Source organism: Aquarana catesbeiana, linkage group LG02, assembly GCF_042186555.1.
Source record: "Aquarana catesbeiana isolate 2022-GZ linkage group LG02, ASM4218655v1, whole genome shotgun sequence".
In the NCBI taxonomy this organism is placed as follows: domain Eukaryota; kingdom Metazoa; phylum Chordata; class Amphibia; order Anura; family Ranidae; genus Aquarana; species Aquarana catesbeiana.
In genome coordinates, this window is record NC_133325.1 from 306,276,851 (window position 1) to 306,296,393 (window position 19,543).

Consider the following 19,543-nt stretch of genomic DNA (forward strand, 5'->3'; position numbering starts at 1 on the left):
GGGCCCAGATCCCCAACAGCATGACAGAGTGAGCCCAGTCACCCTGTCTTCTCTCCAGCGGCAGATATGTTCTCTGAGAGAGGCAGAGGATGGCTGGGTGAGTAATGCACTGTTTGGGATAATTTGTTTGGGGTACTGTGTGGGTACAGGCAGTAGAGGACTGGAGCTGTTTACTAACTTCGGAGTCAACCCGTCTGGGGTCTCCTCCTGTGTTAGTCTCCTGCCGAAAGGGGAGAAATGTCACGGGCATGGCCAGAGCGGAGGCTGTTGGAGAGGACTGTGTGCAAGCCTGTTGCCCACCGATTATGGGCCCTAGCATTTGAGGTGAATGAGAAATCCAGTCTGAACTGTATTAATCGGACTCAGTCATGTATATATTGTATGGGGACTCCTTACTGTATATTTGTGTCCCTGAAGAGGGAGGGGGGATTCCTCCAGCAGCCCCCTGCTGATAAGACTGATTCATTCTGCTGGGACACATCCTGTGAGGAGATGCTGGTGTTATCAACATGTGTTTATGTTAATTGAGAGAGCTGATCACATTAGCCACCAGCCCTGGCTAATAGACGAATGGTCTAGGCTGAGGAGGGGGGAGATTGTTGTTTGTATTGTTAATTGTATTAATGTGTGAAGCTCGGTGCCCACAAGACTGTCATCTGGTCTGGGTACATTTTGTAGTAAATTAGGTCATGTTAATTAGGTTAGCTTTGAGTCATCCCTGCTGTATAAAGGTCTGTGAGATCTCAAAATAAAGGCAGTTCTGATGTACTCCAAGACTGGTGTTGTCTAGTTCTTGGGGTTCCTATAGCCAGATCCATTGGACTCGTGTTCCAGAACTTAGGAAGCGGTATATGACGGAAGCACTCAAGCGGAGTGTGGGGCGTTCCGTGACAATCTACATACAATGCTGTTATAATATTTGCTCTTGTGAAGACTCACTTTTAGCCCATTCACATTATTTTGAGTCAAGCTTCGACGAAGGGGGCATTTTTGGACTACTTTTTCTACTATTTGGATTGTCCCCCTGACTTTTGTTAGAATAAAGTTAGAATAAAGTTGTATCTGGACCTCTGAGCAGCGGTGTGGCAGTTTTCATTTTTGTTACATTAGTTAGTAATGGGTAAAATATCAACTGTAGGGAGACCCCAGGTAATATTGGTGACTAGTCCTTTGCCCTTTTCAAATCTTTGCCTGTGTGCTTACTGGGGAGACTAAAAGTTGGGGAAAATCTGAAAATTGTAGTTGTCACCCAGACAGAAACAAAATGGACATCTTCATGTATAAAATGCAGATACCTGTTTTGATGACTCCTATCTTTCTTTGGAGAGAATTCCTGTTACTTCCTGGAACAGGATGTCAAGGGAAATCTACTCAATGGGTTAAAGACGGCAAAAACAACCCATCCATACTTTATCCAAAAAAAAAAAGTTACAACCTTTACATACACCCTTACATATACGCGAAGTTATTAGCCTCAGATGATACACCAAGAAAAAAAAAATCATCCCACTTAAGTTGTACCTGTTTATCTGAGGTCTTCTATTTTTTACATCTGTTCAAAGTCCAGAATTTATAAAGCTTGTCTGAGAGATCAGAAAAAAGGGGGAGGAGAGACAAAATTACACACTTCAGAGCTCAGTGAGGGGAACTCTTGGAGCTGATCGGAGGGAAGGGACACACCCCCCTCCACAGAACTCACAGGATCAGAGCTGAGGCTGTCAATCAGCTGGAGATCCCTCCCCTGTCACTATTTTTCTCTTGGTGTCAGGAAAACTTGTCAGAAGTGATTGATGCTGATAGCAGAAAATGAAGCAGCAGACAGAAATGACACTTAGTGCTACTAATTGAGACAAGTACACACTGTAGAGGGATATGCTTTTTTCAGATTTCATGCTTGAGGTTTGGCTGTCCATAGGTCATTTTTTTTCTTTGGAACAGTTGTTTGAAAAATTGGTCTATTATGCCATCAGTTGATACTGGAAAGTATGATCATGCCTGCTGTTGGCTGTCAATACTTCAGGGCCTTTACTGTTAGTTTATTTTCTTCTTTATAATAGAATTATGCTGTGATCAGATGTTTAATGGTATCATTTATTTATTGTGTATTTAACCCCTATTCTGAGTACTGCAGCAGAGATTGTTGATTTTAACATCACCATGGTAATGAAAATTGAAATGGCACTAGCTCATGTATTAAATTCTGACAGCAAATGGGTCAGACTAGGAAAGACAAATGCTGTACATGACAGAAGAAAAGAAAGGTTAGCAGAAAAGGCTACATCATAATAGGACGTCTCCTTGTCTATACACTGCTTTCCAAGGCATTTTGAACTCTCTGTGAATTGACTTTTCTGCTGCCTCGGTAATGCTGTACAGTGATTTGTGAAAAAAGCATTGCACAGCGGGCCTGATTTATTTCACTGAAGAAAATGTATGTCTTATCTATAATAGCCAATGAAATTACAACCCTGATTTTAGTGCAGGCCATAACATATTAGTCAATTGGGGAACAGTTTCAGTACATCAGAATATTTGACTTTTAAACTATTTTCTTAAATTGATTTACTAAAAGATGAAATTTTAACCTAGCCCAAAGAAGCTGCCTTGTTCTTTGAAAAATAAAGAAACAGGACAATGAACTGGAAATAAAGAGGTGGCGTATCATCCATGTGTGCAATGTCTGCAGTGCACATGGGCCCACATTGCACACCTAGAGGAGCTGCTGCCATTCCACCTGTGCTCTAAAATGCCCTCTTCCACTTTTTTTTTCCTTTCAATCATTTTTATGGAACCCCCTTCCACTCTTATGTGCCCTCCCGGAACTGATCCCCTGTGGCTCCCTGCAGCTGCCGGCTTCTCCTCCTTTACCCTCCTATTGGTTTCAGGTGCTGCAGGGGACCCACGGGGGGGGGGGGATAAACTCCCCCATACCTTACCAATTAACCAGCGCCTCCTTACTGCAGCACTGCTTGTTGGCTTCCCTCCTACCTTTCCATCAGCCTCAGCTACTGCAAAAGAGGCTCAGGTAAATCAAGCTCTCTAAATATATTCCCCCATGGAGCTTTGACCCCCTATCCTCAAATTAAATTATACTGGGGAACAGACTGACCTGAGGGGAGAGTTGGATTCCTCCATCCAACTAATTTGTGTCAATGGAGGAACTCACTGCCTGAACAAGAAAAAACTAACCAGCTATGGGCAGCATTACAGACTCCTGCACTATATACACTACATTGTATATTACAGACTACACTATATTGTACATTACACTCTTTCACACTATATACATTAATAATGTTAATAATGCTACCACTTCTAAACTTCTCAACCTAACCTCCTCTTTTAACCTAACACAATGGACACAAACCACCACTCACTCCAACAGCAACACTCTCGACCTTGTATTCTCTCCAACGCACCCTTTCCTCTCTCTGATCACAACCTTATCAGTTTCACACTTTCCTTGTCTCCTATATCCCATGCTACCAACCCACAAACTACTACCCGCAGGAAACTTCGCAACCTCAAACCTTCCCTTCTTCACTCTGCTACTGATGGCCTTTATGACAAAATCGCACCCCTGTCCTGCCCAGACCTAACCACTTTCATCTACAACACCACGTTGTCATCCTCCCTAGACATACTTGCTCCTCTTTCTACACGCAGAACCAGGCCCCATCTGCCACAACCCTGGCAAACAGATGACACCAGAAGTCTCAAGAGACACAGCCGCGCTCTTGAGCGAGCATGGCGTAAATCTAAATCCCTGCAAGATTTTACCCTCTACAAATCTGCCCTTCTCAAATACAACACCTGCCTCCACACTGCTAAACAAACCTATTACAACACTCTCATCAAAACCCTGTCATCCAAACCTCGTCAACTCTTTTCTACCCTTAATTCCTTACTTCACCCCCCACTGCCCCCACCCACCAACTTGCTTACCGCTCAACATATTGCCAACCACTTCAATAGCAAAATCAACACAATTCGCAAGGAGATATCCAGCATTCAAATTTCTCCCCTACCCAACATATCAGGTCCAACACCACACTCAATACTCTCCTCCTTTTGCCCAGTTACCACAGAAGAAGTTGATAAACTCCTCTCCATGGCCCACCTCACTACAAGTCCCCTGGACCCTGTCCCCTCTAAATTACTGCGACCACCTTCCCACTCTATCCTCAACTCCCTAACCCACATCTTCAACCGCTCACTCTCCTCCGGCACCTTTCCTTCCCCGCTCAAACATGCACTGGTTACCCCCATACTCAAAAAAGCCTCACTAGACCCCACCTGTTTGAATAACTTAAGACCTATCTCCCTGCTCCCGTTTGCCTCCAAGCTCATCGAACGCCTTGTTCATGACCAAATGAGTTGCTACCTCACGGACAACAACCTTCTCGACCCCCTACAGTCTGGCTTCCGCCCACAACATTCTACTGAAACTGCCCTACTAAAACTCACCAATGACCTAATAACTGCCAAAACCAATGGCCACTACTCCATACTCATACTTTTAGACCTCTCTGCTGCCTTTGACACAGTTGACCACCTGCTGCTCCTCAGCAAATTACACTCCCTTGGCCTCCGTGATTCTGTATTATCCTGGTTCTCCTCCTACCTATCTCAGCGCACTTTCAGTGTCACTTACAACTCCATCTCCCCTGCTCTCCTTCCTCTTTCTGTTGGGATACCCCAAGGCTCCGTCCTTGGGCCTCTCCTTTTCTCACTCTATACCTCTTCCCTGGGCCAGTTGATAACCTCCCATGGCTTCCAATACCACCTCTATGCCGATGACACACAGATCTATCTCCCCACTCCTCAACTCATCCCCTCTATCTCCTCACGGATCTCAAACTTGCTGAATGACATATCGGTATGGATGTCACACCATTTCCTCAAACTTAATCTTTCTAAAACTGAGCTTGTTATATTTCCTCCTTCATGGTCCCCCTCCTGTGACTTCACCATTAATATCAACAACACAACCATTGGTCCCTCCACATATGCCAGGGTCCTGGGTGTAATCCTTGACTCTGACCTCTCCTTCAGCCCCCATATCCAATCACTGGCTAAATCCTGCCGCCTTAACCTCCGCAACATCTCCAGAATTTGACCCTTCCTGACTAATGACACCACAAAGCAACTTATTCACTCCTTGATTATTTCCCGCCTCGACTACTGCAACTCTCTCCTTAATGGCCTACCCTTAAGCAGGCTATCCCCCCTTCAGTCTATTATGAATGCTGCTGCTAGACTAATACACCTCACTAATCGATCCGTGACTGCTGCTCCTCTCTGCCAATCCCTTTACTGGCTTCACCTACCCCACCGTGTAAAATTCAAAATGCTAACCATAACATACAAGGCCATTCACAACATCGCCCCCATCTATATCACCAACCTCATCTGCAGATATCACCCAAATCGCCCCCTCCGCTCTTTCCAGGACCTCCTGCTCTCTAGCTCCCTTGTTACCTCCTCTCATGCTCTCCTTCAGCCCTGTTTCACACTTGTGCGGTGCGAATTGAAGTTCAGGTTTCACTGGGGAGATAAAAATCTCCTGTTCAAAGGATTCATTGCATTTTTGTTCAGTATCAGAGAGCAGGGAGAGGGGGAGGGAGGGGGGGGGAGAGGGGGAGATGTAGTGAAGAGAAGTAGAAATTCCTTGTTCAGAACGCAATGCATCTGCGAATCAGATGCGTTCCCATAGGAGATAATAGGCTTGCAGTTCGCACCGCAATGCCCAAAAAACGCACACGTTTTTTGTGCAATGCGCAGTGCGAATGCAACGCACATATGTGAACCAGATGCATTCATATGAATGTATTTTAAAATGTCCTGCGAATTAGATGCGGTGTAAGCCGCATCTAATTCGCATAGGTGTGAACACGGGCTCAGGACTTCTCCAGAGCCTCTCCCATCCTCTGGAATTCCCTGCCCCAGTATGTCCGATCAGCCCCTACCCTGTCCACCTTTAGGAGATCCCTGAAAACTCATTTATTCAGGGAAGCCTATCCCACACCCACATAACTGTCCCTGAGCCACCCCCATCAAATCATTCTTTGCAGCTATTACCTTTTGTACCACCACCCCCTCCCTTTAGAATGTAAGCTCTACGAGCAGGGCCCTCCTGTACCTTTTGTATTGAACTGTACTGTAATTGTGTTGTCCCCCTTATACATTGTAAAGCGCTGCGTAAACAGTTGGCGCTATATAAATCTTGTATAATAATAATATAATAATATACATCATATTGTACATTACACACTCCTGCACCATATACACTATATTGTACATGACACACTTCTCTACTATATACACTATATTGTACATTACACACTCCTGCACTATGTACACCATATTGTACAATACAGACTACACTATATTGTACATTACACGCTTCCACACTTTATCCAACATATTGTACATTACACGCTCCTGCACTATATGCACATTGTACATTACACTAGGGCTGGGGATAAAATCGATTTGAATCTTGAATCGAGTTGAGAGGTCATATCGATTCAAATTTTCAGCAAATCGATTTCTTAGTTTTTTTTTTTTTCACCGGGACCGGCGCTGACACCACGCCAGTCCTGAGGAGCTGCGGGCAGGAGTTTTTAGGTGAGGCCTGCGGCTTCGGCCTAGTCCGCGAGGCCGGACGCCACGGCTTTGCCTAAAAACTCCTGCCCGCAGCTCCTCAGGACCGGCGCGGTGTCCATCAAAAGAAAAAAAAAAAAAAAACTTGATTCGAATCATGAATCAAGTTTAAAAAAAAAAAAATCGCAGATTTTTTTTTGGAGAAAATCGCCCAGCTCTACATTACACACTCCTGCACTATATACACCATATTGTACATGACACACTCCTGCACTATATACACTACATTGTACATTACAGACTACACTATACTGTACATTACACGCTTCCACACTATATACAACATATTGTACATTACACACTCCTGCACTGTATACACTATATTGTACATTATACACTCCTGCACTATATACACCATATTGTACATTACACACTCCTGCACTATATACACTATATTGTACATTACAGACTACACTATATTGTGCATTACACACTTCCGCACTGTATACAACATATTGTACATTACACACTCCTGCACTATATACACTATATTGTGCATGACACACTCCTGCACTATATACACTATATTGTACAATACACACTCCTGCACTATATACACTATATTGTACATTACAGACTGCACCATATTGTACATTACACACTTCCGCACTATATACAACGTATTGTACATTACACACTCCTGCACTATATACACTATATTGTACATGACACACTCCTGCACTATATACACTATATTGTACATTACAGACTACACTATATTGTACATTACACACTTCCGCACTATATACAACATACTGTACAATACACTCCTGCACTATATACACTATATTGTACATGACAAACTCTTGCACTATACACACACTATATTGTACATTACAGACTAAACTATATTGTACATTACACGCTTCCGCACTATATACAACATATTGTACATTACACACTCCTGTACTATACATACTATATTGTACATGACACACTCCTGCACTATATACACTATATTGTGCATTACAGACAACACTATATTGTACATTACACGCTTCCGCACTGTATACAGCATATTGTACAATACACACTCCCGTACTATACCCACTATATTGTACATTACACACTCCTGCACTATATACTGTACACTATATTGTACATTGCATACGTCTGATCAAAGTGTTAATTGTCTCAACAGTTGCTGGTAGGTGAGCAGTCCCTGACTATTTTAATGACGTTCTTTAATGTAGACTCAGACAAAGTGTTAGCTTTCTGTCTATTTTCAGTGTACACAAAATCATATGTAATTGAGTTTTATTTTTTTTTAAATGATGTGCTGAGATGTATGCATATCTGTGAGATTTATTTGTGGCACAGCAATCTAAGCATATATTATGGGCACAAGAAGGCCTTTGTTTTATTTAACTACACCCCTTAAGCTACTCCCATCAATAACACAATTTGGGGCCACACCCACTGTTCACCACTTGGTGTGCCCAAAGGTGCCCCAGGTATTTTACAATCCTGGTAATGCCCCTGGCACAATGAAAACCATGCCCATTCTTCACTGTGGCACACTAAGCATATCACAATTTTTATTCTTATAATAAAATAATGGGTGATCTTGCACACAAGACCAATGATTTCATAGGACACCCCTGAATAAAGGATATACTCTGCATTTGTCTGGTTGTGTCTCTTTTGCTGATGTTTGCCACATATTTAGATTTTTTCACCATCTACTGTGGTCACAGTAACATTTACTATATCTACAATACAACCAGTGATTCACTAGCTACCAATGCTTTTTAAAAAAATTAGCTAATTTATTTTATGTGCGTTACCACAGATTTTCCTACATCACCCAGTGCAGCAAAACATAAAAATTGTCACAAATATTGGGCAAAATGAGTTTGAATTCAAAAAGATTAACACATCTACAGTATACTCAATATACAGTATATTTTTTTTAATGTCACTGTTTTACTTTACTCTTAATTTTAAGTGTGCGTGTGAATGTGAAGTATTATTAAAACATCCTATCTTCCACTCATTTGTGTGTGTTTTGGGTCCTACGGCCCATGTAGCAAGCAAGATCAATTGCAGTTTATTTCAAACTTTGCAGATCGGTCTGGAGAGCACAGTTGTTTTTCAGCTGTGCTGCAGGATAATTTCAGAATCACCCATGTAGAAGAGCCCCTATTGAGGCAAATTTTGTGAATGTGGCCTAAGGCAGCAATGTTGATAATAGGAGTTTAATGATATTACTATCAAGTGTAGGATTAGAGTTAACAGTCATAAATGTATTGCTATCTTTACAAACATCTTCTGTACAGCTTTGTGTTGAAAGCTGATAAATAAAAGTAATGATGTTTTCTTTAGCTATTTTTTATAAGGACTCCCTTCTGTACTTTCCAATTGTATTAGGTAAAGCAATCTTTCTTCATGTTTTTTTTTTGTTTTTTGTTTTTTTTTTTACATTTTTGCCTCTGTCTGTCTCATCTGAATCTTTTGTACAAAGGTCAAAGAGGAATTGGAAAGCAAAGAGACTGAAGAGGCAGACATGGTTTACATCATATGATTGTAGCGCTACCCCCAAAGGAGCTGCTGGATCTTGGCCCTATTTCCCCCGCACAGCACCCACAACCAGGCAAAAGTAATTTCCACACGCTTCCTAGCTCAGTAAACAGTATAGGGATTTTGGTTTTTGGTATTTATTTAGGAACAGTTAAATTGGATTTGGATAGGGATTGGGATTGCTTGGGATACCCAGAACTAAAAAAAACCTGTAAACTCCAAACAAATGGCTTAGGACCTGCTAAGTCCCTAGCTGCTCTAAACCAAACTGTGATCTGTGCTGCACAACAGTGGGAGTGATAGTGCAGCAGCAACATGTAAAAAAAAATTCCAAATAGTTGAGTTTAACGCACAGCACTTGGCTCTATTGCATGGCAATTGGCTGCTCTAGTCCCAAGGTTAGAGATTTACAGTTCTCTTGGCTGTCTTGCACTTCACTTGGTCCCAGACATGTGAGGTATTGCACTTTACTGTCTGCTCCTTCCCGTAGGGGTTATGGCTGGTCTGTACTCACTCAGTCTCTTTTAAAATGCTCCCAGGATTTAGAGGGCTGCTGTCTTGGCCTTTATGCTGGACAGTCTGCTTCTGGCTTGGCTAGGAGTCTGCAGCCAAGCCTAGCTTAGACTTAAGCTGGGTGAGTTCCTGGAGCTCTCATCTTTCTCCTCTCTCTCTCTTCCTCCTTCTCCTCTTTTCTGCCCCAGGGGACAGAGCCCCAACACAGGGGTCACCTCCGGATGGCTGGACCCTGGACTCTGCTCTAAGACTGCCAGAATATTTATGGGCTGCTTCCCCACTTCCTAGGTCCACCTTTCCAGGGATTGGTGGAAGCTCCATGAATATTCAGGCTGCAGCCATTGCCCCCCACCCACCCACTATGTTCTGGAAACACCCAGAGAGTTCCAGAAGATACGGGGATTTAACAGAGCCACATCCTTTGAAGCACTGTCTCCTAAACACAATTAACCCCTGCCCATCAGTGCTGCCTATCAGTGCCCATTAGTGCAGCCTAATCAGCACACAACAGTGAAGAAGAAAAACATATTTAACAAATATTTGTTAAATTGTATAACAGAAACTAAAAAAACAGTATTTTTTAGTTTGTTTAGCAAAAAATAAAAAACCCAGTGGTGATTAAATACCACCAAAAGATATCTCTATTTGTGTGAAAAAAGATACAAATTTCATATGAGTACAGTGCTGCATGACTGCGCAATTGTCATTTAAAGTGTGACAGCACTGAAAGCTGAAAATTGGCCTGGGCAGGAAGGGGGTGAAAGTGCTCAGTATTTCTTTGCACTTCAACTCAGTTGAACAGTGAGAAGATAGTAGCAACCCGTCTCCCAATATAATGAGAAATGCACTTATTAATTGCAATTGAACACAAAAAGCCAATGTCAACAGTATGTATAAAGTTCAGGAGTGGACATGTGCATTGTCAAAAATTGTGTTCGTTTTTGTTTCATTCATTTTGTTTTTTTTTCGAGTCATTCGTTATGATCAAAATTCGTTATTTTGAATAAATTCGGAAGTTTGAAAATCCGGAAATTAAAAAATTTGAAACCCGGAAATTTGAAAATTCGAAAATACAGAAATTCGAAAATCGGAAAATTTGGAAATACGAAAATCCAAAAATAAGAAAGAAAATCTGAATATTCGAAAGAACGAAAATCAGAAAATTCAAAAATCGAAAAAATTGTAAATAGTAACTAACTATCTATTAATAACTAACTATTAAATTATAGGTATTGGAATTTCCTTTTAAATTTGGCTGTTAGTGAACATATCAATTATGAATTTATCCGAAGTTGCGAATTATCTGAAATAACGAATGCCACTAATGGAACGTAACAAATTAATAATAATGAATAATCAAAAAAAGTTTTTATTATTATTATTAATTCATTACGTTCCATTTATTTAGACTCGGCATTCATTATTTTGAATAATTTGCAACTTAATATAAATTTGATAAATTTGTATTCGTTACGTTCACTAACTTGAGAAAATCCAAAGGAGGAGCGCCACTTCTGGATATAACATCTGTGATCTTTATTGTATCATATCAAGTTAAAAAGAACAAGCAGACGCGTTTCGGCAGCAAGCCTTGTTCACAGCTCAGTCCAAAAATGACAAAGACAACATATATATGCACAAGAAAATGCCCAGATACCTCATCCAATCAATGAATTAATTAGATGATGTCATTAATCAGAACAAATAGAAAACATTGCTTCATGATTGCAAAGGAGGTACAATATTTAATATGTATAGAAAAAACATAAAAAATGAGGTAAAATAGCATCAAACATAGAAAATTGATCTGTGAAGGAAAAAGAAAAAGAGGAAAAACATATGGTAAAAATACATTTAAAAAAATGCACATTTCACCAGCATGAAAGGATCACTATGAAAACATGCTTATATGGTTACTGTTTACCTAAGGAAAAGTTCTGCATCATCTCTCAGGTTCATGCCATGGGGTATTCTTGTATCTAAATTAAAAATCCACCAAACCTCTCATTCCAGGAGTCTGCGATGCATATCTCCTTCCCAAAGGAGGGCCTGCGCCCCCCACCCCAAAGCACCTTGTCCCCACGTTGATGAGGACAAAGGCCTCTTCCCAACAACCCTGGCCAGTGGTTGTTGGGGTCTGCGGGCAGGAGGTTATCAGATCCTGGCTCCCCACCATATGTGAATGAGTATAGGGTATATTGTACCCCTACCCATTCACCCAAAAAAAAGTCTCAAAAATAAAAACAGCACACAGGTTTTTGACAAAGTAATTTATTAAAGCAGCTCCGGCATCTCCTTCTGATTTCTTCTCCCTACGGCGATGTCTTCATCCTCCGGTTCTTCTCCCTCTGCTGATGTCTTCTTTCGCTGCTCGTTCCCCTCTATCCGCTGTTTTCTCCTTCTGCCAGTTCTCCTCTCTCATCTGTCTTCTCCCTCTGCCGGTTCTCCTCTCTCCAGTCTGTCTTCTCCCGCTGTCTCCTCCTGCTGTCTTCTCCCTCTGTTCTTCCTCCGATGTTCTCCCGACGCTCTCTCCTGTTGTAATGCTTGGTCCGCTGTGTGCCATTACTTATTTAGCTATGGGGCGGGGCCACCCAGTGACGTCATCCTGAGGCCCCGCCCTTTGTGATGTCATGCCCATCATTGGATTTAAACTTCTCCACAACTTTATCCCTGAACTCTCTGGTGTGTTCTTTGACCTTCATGATGCTGTTTGTTCACTAAGGTTCTCTAACAAACCTCTGAGGGCTTCAAAGAACAGCTGTATTTATACTGAGATATAACTACACACAGGTGGACTCTATTTACTAATTAGGTGACTTCTGAAGGCAATTGGTTCCACTAGATTTTAGTTAGGGGTAACAGAGTAAAGGGGGTTGAATACAAATCCACGCCACATTTTTCAGATATTTATTTGTAAAAAAAATTGAAAACCATTTATCATTTTCCTTCCACTTCACAATTATGTGCCACTTTGTGTGGGTCTATTACATAAAATCCCAATAAAATACATTTACATTTTTTTTTCCAAGGCACTGTATATTGCATGTACTTCTTGCTTAGTACTTAGGGTTTCACTTATCACATTACAACCGTATATGTGTCCTCTGTCCTGTAACTGATTTTAGCTGAGCATTTTTTTAGCGAGGATTACACTTTGTGGCATACAGATATGCACCAGAAGCTGAACTTTTGAATCTGTGTTTTAAATATAGCACAGCATGCAAGTAAAATGTGAAAATCACATTCGTAATTACGTTTGCTTAAATGCCACTATAATAATTTGAAGTGTTTATTCTCTAGGTATAGATTTTCTTTTCTAGTATGACAAAGAGAAAAGCACATGCATAGGCTATATGTCTTACCTGTGCTGGTACTGATGTTCTCTGTTCCTACAGTTTTTCCAATTAAATGGTATTGATTTAGACGAGAGCCATCTGGTGCCACCACAACTGATTTCTCTGTAAGATTTGTCCACTCATACCTTACTTCAGAATTAGGATATGCATCTACGAAAATAAATGTTCACAATTTGTTTCTAATATTATTAACATGTAGAAAATATAAAAGCAATACCATGCCATACTTGCAGCGCGGGTGAAGGTGCAGCAATTGGAGTTTAATGCTAGCTCCCTCACAATTAAATACAAAAAAAAAAAAAAAAAAAAGTAAAGCCATGCTATCTGCTGCTGTAGCTTTATTTATAGCTCACATCTAATGTCAGGCAAGCAGAACCTGATTGTATGGCTTTACCGTTCAGATTGTACATTTGCTACATTGCTGACAGGATTTTGGATACTGCTGTTGTTAGATCAGTGTTTCTCAACTCCAGTCCTCAAGGACCCCTGACAGGTCATGTTTTCAGGATTTCCCTCAGATGAAACAGCTGTGGTAATTACTAAGGCAGTGAAACTAATCAAATCACCTGTGCAAAATAATGAAAAGCCTTAAAACATGACCTGTTGGGGTGTCTTGGGGACTGGAGTTGAGAAACACTGTGTTAGATACTTCAATTATTTCCACAGAATGGTTGACTAAAGTGAAATAAAATGAAGTGTTTATATCCAACTGGATGGACACAACAAATGTCCATTTTCTAAAATATTCTCCGGGACATGATTTGAAATTTGAAGTTCTACGCAGTGCATGAACATATATGTTTGGATGATATATGTGTGTGTGGTCATGTTCCAGTTTAAATAAAAAAAAATGACTTCAGATGAGGTTCTGTTTGTACATCTGTCCAAATAATAAAGTTCTGAAGTGTTCATCCACAAGACCCAAATTGTGGATGACTACCCATTATATTTCAAGTTATAATCCTGTTGATCAGAGCTCATTTATACATCACGCAGAAAATATTGGGACATTTCATCATATACCATTAAATTATTACTACTGTTGACCAGCACATTGGACTTCATGTACAGACAGCATATTAGTTATAGGATTTCAAGTTATAATCCAGTTGATCAGAGCTTGTTTATACATCATACAGAAAATATTGGGACATTTCGTCATATACCTTAAAATTATTACTAATGGGACCAACATGTTGGACCTCGTGTACAGGCAGCATGTTGGTTAAATGATCAACATCACTGTATGAGCGTGGAGAGGATGGCAGCAGACTAGAGAGGCTCCGCTAAACCCTCAGCTCCTTCAGCGAAAACGGCACCGACACTAACAGCGAAGATGAGCAGACTCACACGCCACAACTCAGGCAACCACTCTCGCCACTCTGCACCCTTATCTGGCTCGAGAAGCATTCCAGACATCTTTAAAACTCAACCCTGGAGCCTCAAGGCCAAGTCCAAGATGGCGCAGCCTCATGGGGATGATGAGTGCAGTGAAGACTCACAGTATGCTGAGGAGGACGAGGTAAGGGAGGCCCCTGCTTCTGAGCTGCCCCTCACTCTCACTGCTATGAGGAAAATAGCAGCGGACATCAAGGGCACCCTCTTTTCAGCCATAACGGAACTAAAAGCTGATGTACTTTCATTATCAGAGAAAATGGAGGGGGTAGAGAAGGCGGGCTCGAGAAGAGATAAAGCTATTGCACGCCTAGATAAAATCACTGACTCTCACTCTGCACGTCTCATAGAGATGAATCTCCAGTTGGAGGATTTAGATAACAGGGGGAGAAGGCACAACATAAGGGTGAGAGGTGTCCCTGAATCGGTTGAACCAGGCAATATACCACCCGCATTACAGTATGTGTTTAATGATTTACTGGAGCGCCAAACAGACACTCCAATAAGATTTGACAGGGCGCACAGGGCTTTGAGAGCGAGGCCGGCTGACACAGCTCCCCCACGGGACATAATTTGCTGTTTACCCAACTTTAGGCTAAAGGAAGATATCATGGCTAAAGCACGGCGTAATGAACACATTACATTCAATGACATTGAGATATTCATTTATCAGGACCTTTCACCTATTACCCTAAACAACAGAAGAGCACTGCGCTCCCTGCTGGAGACACTACGCAGACAAAATATACCTTACAGATGGAAATTTCCTTTTGCGCTAAATGCGACTTTCCAGGGCAAACAAATATGTCTATGCACGCCTAATGATCTGCCTGATTTCTGCCAGGATTTGCAGATACCACTCGTTGAGCTACCGGAGTGGTATGGGGAATTCCACAACCCACAGATGGTGCCTGAAGTTCAGGCGTCACCCCATGCTACTCCTACTAAACCCCCACACAAGAGAGGAAAATACCAGAAACAACATGCTCCGTGTCCTAGTTCTACTAAGAAACGCCCTAACGCTTCCAGAGCTTTGCAACCTGACTCTGATCCAGAGTGAAGAGGAGAACGAATGAGGTCTGATGACACTCAGGCTTCCTAGAAAGTCTAGGAACACAATTTTGATGTGAATTGGGTTATATGAACACTTATTGGGTTCTTCTTTTTTGAATGATAACCCCTCCACCAGCAGAGATCTTGCCCTGTTGTTCTTTGGGTTACTGTGCGGTTGGGTTACTATTATTTACCTTTGTTTTTTTCCTATTTCATCTGAGCTGAAACATTTGTTCCTCACTCAGGCTGTTCCACAGGTCGACAGAAGAGGGGATATTGCTTATATAAGCAGAGCCTGAGGCGGGAAACCCTTATGGATCCCTACAGACATGAGGTATGACAATTATTAAGCATTGACTGAGAAAGTTCTGTGTCTGTTGGCATTCATACCTACGACTGTGGCTCCTAGCCTTGTGCCTATTCACACGGGATGGATACACAATCACGCCTGTAGTGCAGGATAACCGTTCATACACGGGGTTTCTTCATTTTTCATTCTGCTGAAAGAAGGTGTATCACAAGACAGCAACACACCTATTGCACTTTCTAACTTTCCACCTGATATCACTGGGACCAGATGGCTTGCATCCGAGGGTACTTAGGGAACTCAGTCAAGTGATTGCCAGACCGTTGTTCCTAATTTTTACAGACAGTCTATTGACTGGAATGGTACCAGCTGATTGGAGAAAAGCCAATGTAGCACCAATATTTAAAAAGGGCCCAAAATACATCCCTGGGATTTACAGACCAGTTAGCCTAACAACAATAGTATGTAAACTCTTGGAGGGGATGATAAGGGACTATATACAAGATTTTAGTAATAAGAACGGTATCATTAGCAGTAATCAGCATGGATTCATGAAGAATCGTTCTTGCCAAACCAATCTATTAACCTTCTATGAGGAGGTGAGTTGCCATCTAGATAAAGGAAAGCCCATAGACGTGGTATATTTGGATTTTGCAAAAGCGTTTGACACAGTTCCCCATAAACGTTTACTGTACAAAATAAGGTCCATTGGCATGGACCATAGGGTGAGTACATGGATTGAAAACTGGTGACAAGGGCGAGTTCAGAGGGTGGTGATAAATGGGGAGTACTCAGAATGGTCGGGGTGGGTAGTGGGGTTCCCCAGGGTTCTGTGCTGGGACCAATCCTATTTAATTTGTTCATAAACGACCTGGAGGATGGGATAAACAGTTCAATCTCTGTATTTGCAGACGATACTAAGCTAAGCAGGGCAATAACTTCTCCGCAGGATGTGGAAACCTTGCAAAAAGACCTGAACAAATTAATGGGGTGTGTAGGCAATAAAATCATAAAGAACAAAACATAATCTTATTAAACGATGCCCAAAATGTCTCTAATCACTTATTGCAGTAGCGCTAAGTGTCAAGATGGTCCAAACACTTTTAAACATTAATAATTGAGGAAATCCAGGAAAGTTCAAGTAGCTGTGGTCTATTGTAGTAGAGAGCCTCTTTCACCAAGGATAATCACCACGTGCATGGGACATCTTTGGTGAGTGCAATTTCATTGGGGAGATGTCCCCTGCACGTGGTGACTATCCTTGGTGAAAGAGGCTCTCTACTACAATAGACCACAGCTACTTGAACTTTCCTGAACTTTCATCGTTTAATAAGATTATGTTTTGTTCTTTATGATTTTATTGCCTACACACAAGTGTTGATTCTATTTTTAGCAGCTGCTTTGTCTATATCATATCTCTCAGCAATCCCTGGCGCAGAGTAGTGGGGGGTAGAGGCGGCCGTACTTTCCACCATTTCCTTTTTTTGAAATTAATGGGGTGGGCGACTACATGGCAAATGAGGTTCAATGTAGAAAAATGTAAAATAATGCATTTGGGTGGCAAAAATATGAATGCAATCTATACACTGGGGGGAGAACCTCTGGGGGAATCTAGGATGGAAAAGGACCTGGGGGTCCTAGTAGATGATAGGCTCTGCAATGGCATGCAATGCCAAGCTGCTGCTAACAAAGCAAACAGAATATTGGCATGCATTAAAAGGGGGATCAACTCCAGAGATAAAACGATAATTCTCCCACTCTACAAGGCTCTGGTCCGGCCGCACCTGGAGTATGCTGTCTAGTTCTGGGCACCAGTCCTCAGGAAGGATGTACTGGAAATGGAGCGAGTACAAAGAAGGGCAACAAAGCTAATAAAGGGTCTGGAGGATCTTAGTTATGAGGAAAGGTTGCAAGCACTGAACTTATTCTCTCTGGAGAAGAGACGCTTGAGAGGGGATATGATTTCAATTTACAAATACTGTACTGATGATCCCACAATAGGGATAAAACTTTTTCGTAGAAGAGAGTTTAATAAGACTCGTGGCCACTCATTACAATTAGAAGAAAAGAGGTTTAACCTTAAACTACGTAGAGGGTTCTTTACTGTAAGAGCGGCAAGGATGTGGAATTCCCTTCCACAGGCGGTGGTCTCAGCGGGGAGCATTGATAGCTTCAAGAAACTATTAGATAATCCCCTTGAATGACCGTAACATACAGGGATATACAATGTAATACTGACACATAATCACACACATAGGTTGGACTTGATGGACTTGTGTCTTTTTTCAACCTCACCTACTATGTAACTATGTAACCTTCTAAGTTTGCAAGTATAACATCTGAGATTACATGAGTCTCTGGGATCACCCACATACTATGTTCATTGAGTAATACGTTGGAAAATAGAAAATAAGTGCATATGTCTGAGTCTAATCAGTTTTTATTTTTTACACCCTTAGGGGTGTCGGTTGCCGTTTATAATTAATGTTATATTTCTTGCAATATTATTATAGGAGCGGGGGGTTGAAAGGAGTTCTTTATTTTTAGTGGTATATTATCCTAGATTGCTAAGCTTTACCAAGGAAGCGATTGCAGACACAACTCTGATCGCACCCCCCACCTCCCCCACAGTGGGTGCCGAGAGGCGGGCACATAGGTGACACCCCTCTTTGTGGGGTCCTCGCGGGTGCGCACGCTCCAGGCCCCAAGTTATATAAATTCCTCTAGGGGTTGTTGCTTAGAGGTTAATTACTACACATACGGGCCCCACTCCCTTAGTGTCAGAGAGTGGGACCACACTTTTCTCTCTTTATTGCTCTTCTTTTTCTCTTCTTTCTTTCTCTTTTCCTTACCCCCACCCCTTCCCTTTTTTGTGTTTTGGACCGTAGCGTCACTTGAGACAGCCTCAATTGCCATGATTTATTCCTCGCTGGGCAAGAGCCCCACAGTAATATCTCACAACTTGAGAGGATTAAATATACCCCAAAAGCGCACACAATTATTACGCCATCTTGGGAGGGAGAAGCCGTCTTTTGTTTTCTTTCAGGAAACACACTTTAAAGCAAACTTTATTCCCAAATTAACTGATAGTTACTTTACCAAGGCGTATCATGCCGCTAACACAGAATCTAAGACGAAAGGCGTTTCAATCCTAATTGGGAAAAACTCGGGCTTTGAGCTCACCCAACTAGCAGATCCAGAAGGCCGGTATCTCCTTCTCAAGGGGACCATTGGGAAACTCCCAATCACTCTAGCGAATGTGTACTTCCCAAATACTGCGCATGTGTCCTTTTGCCAAAAGATTGATTGATGAGCTAACATAGTTTGCCTCTGGTTGCATAATCCGTGGAGGGGACTTCAATGTTCCATTGGACCCCCTCCAGGATACCTCCAATGGTAGATCCTCGCTATCATATTGCATACTTAAAAAGGTTAGAGTATTGCTCAACAAATTAACGTTAAAAGACACATGGCGAATAGTACATCCCCAGGAGAAGGACTACACATACTTTTCCACGGTTCACAACAAGTACTCACGCATAGACTTTATGTTTATAACACAAAGAGACTTAAACATTATGACATGGGCACACATAGGAACAAGGACAATATCAGACTACGCTATGACCTCTCTAACCTTAAAATTTCAAAATACACCTAAAAGACAGGGTAGCTGGAGACTCAATTCGACCTTACTGACAGACCCTGTGACTCTAGAACCTATAACGGAGGC

The 19,543-nt window shown here is 41.8% G+C and overlaps 2 protein-coding genes across 2 annotated transcripts in view; one reads left to right on the forward strand and one right to left on the reverse strand.

Annotated features, from left to right (window-relative positions):
• GABRA5 (gamma-aminobutyric acid type A receptor subunit alpha5) overlaps positions 1-19,543 on the reverse strand; it is a 412,886-nt gene that overhangs the window by 138,257 nt on the left and 255,086 nt on the right. The window contains exon 7 of the mRNA XM_073614638.1: positions 13,062-13,205. Within this exon, the coding sequence (XP_073470739.1) occupies positions 13,062-13,205 (144 nt within the window). The remainder of the gene's footprint in view (positions 1-13,061; positions 13,206-19,543) is intronic.
• GABRB3 (gamma-aminobutyric acid type A receptor subunit beta3) overlaps positions 1-19,543 on the forward strand; it is a 682,386-nt gene that overhangs the window by 25,207 nt on the left and 637,636 nt on the right. The gene's annotated exons all lie outside the window — the stretch shown is intronic.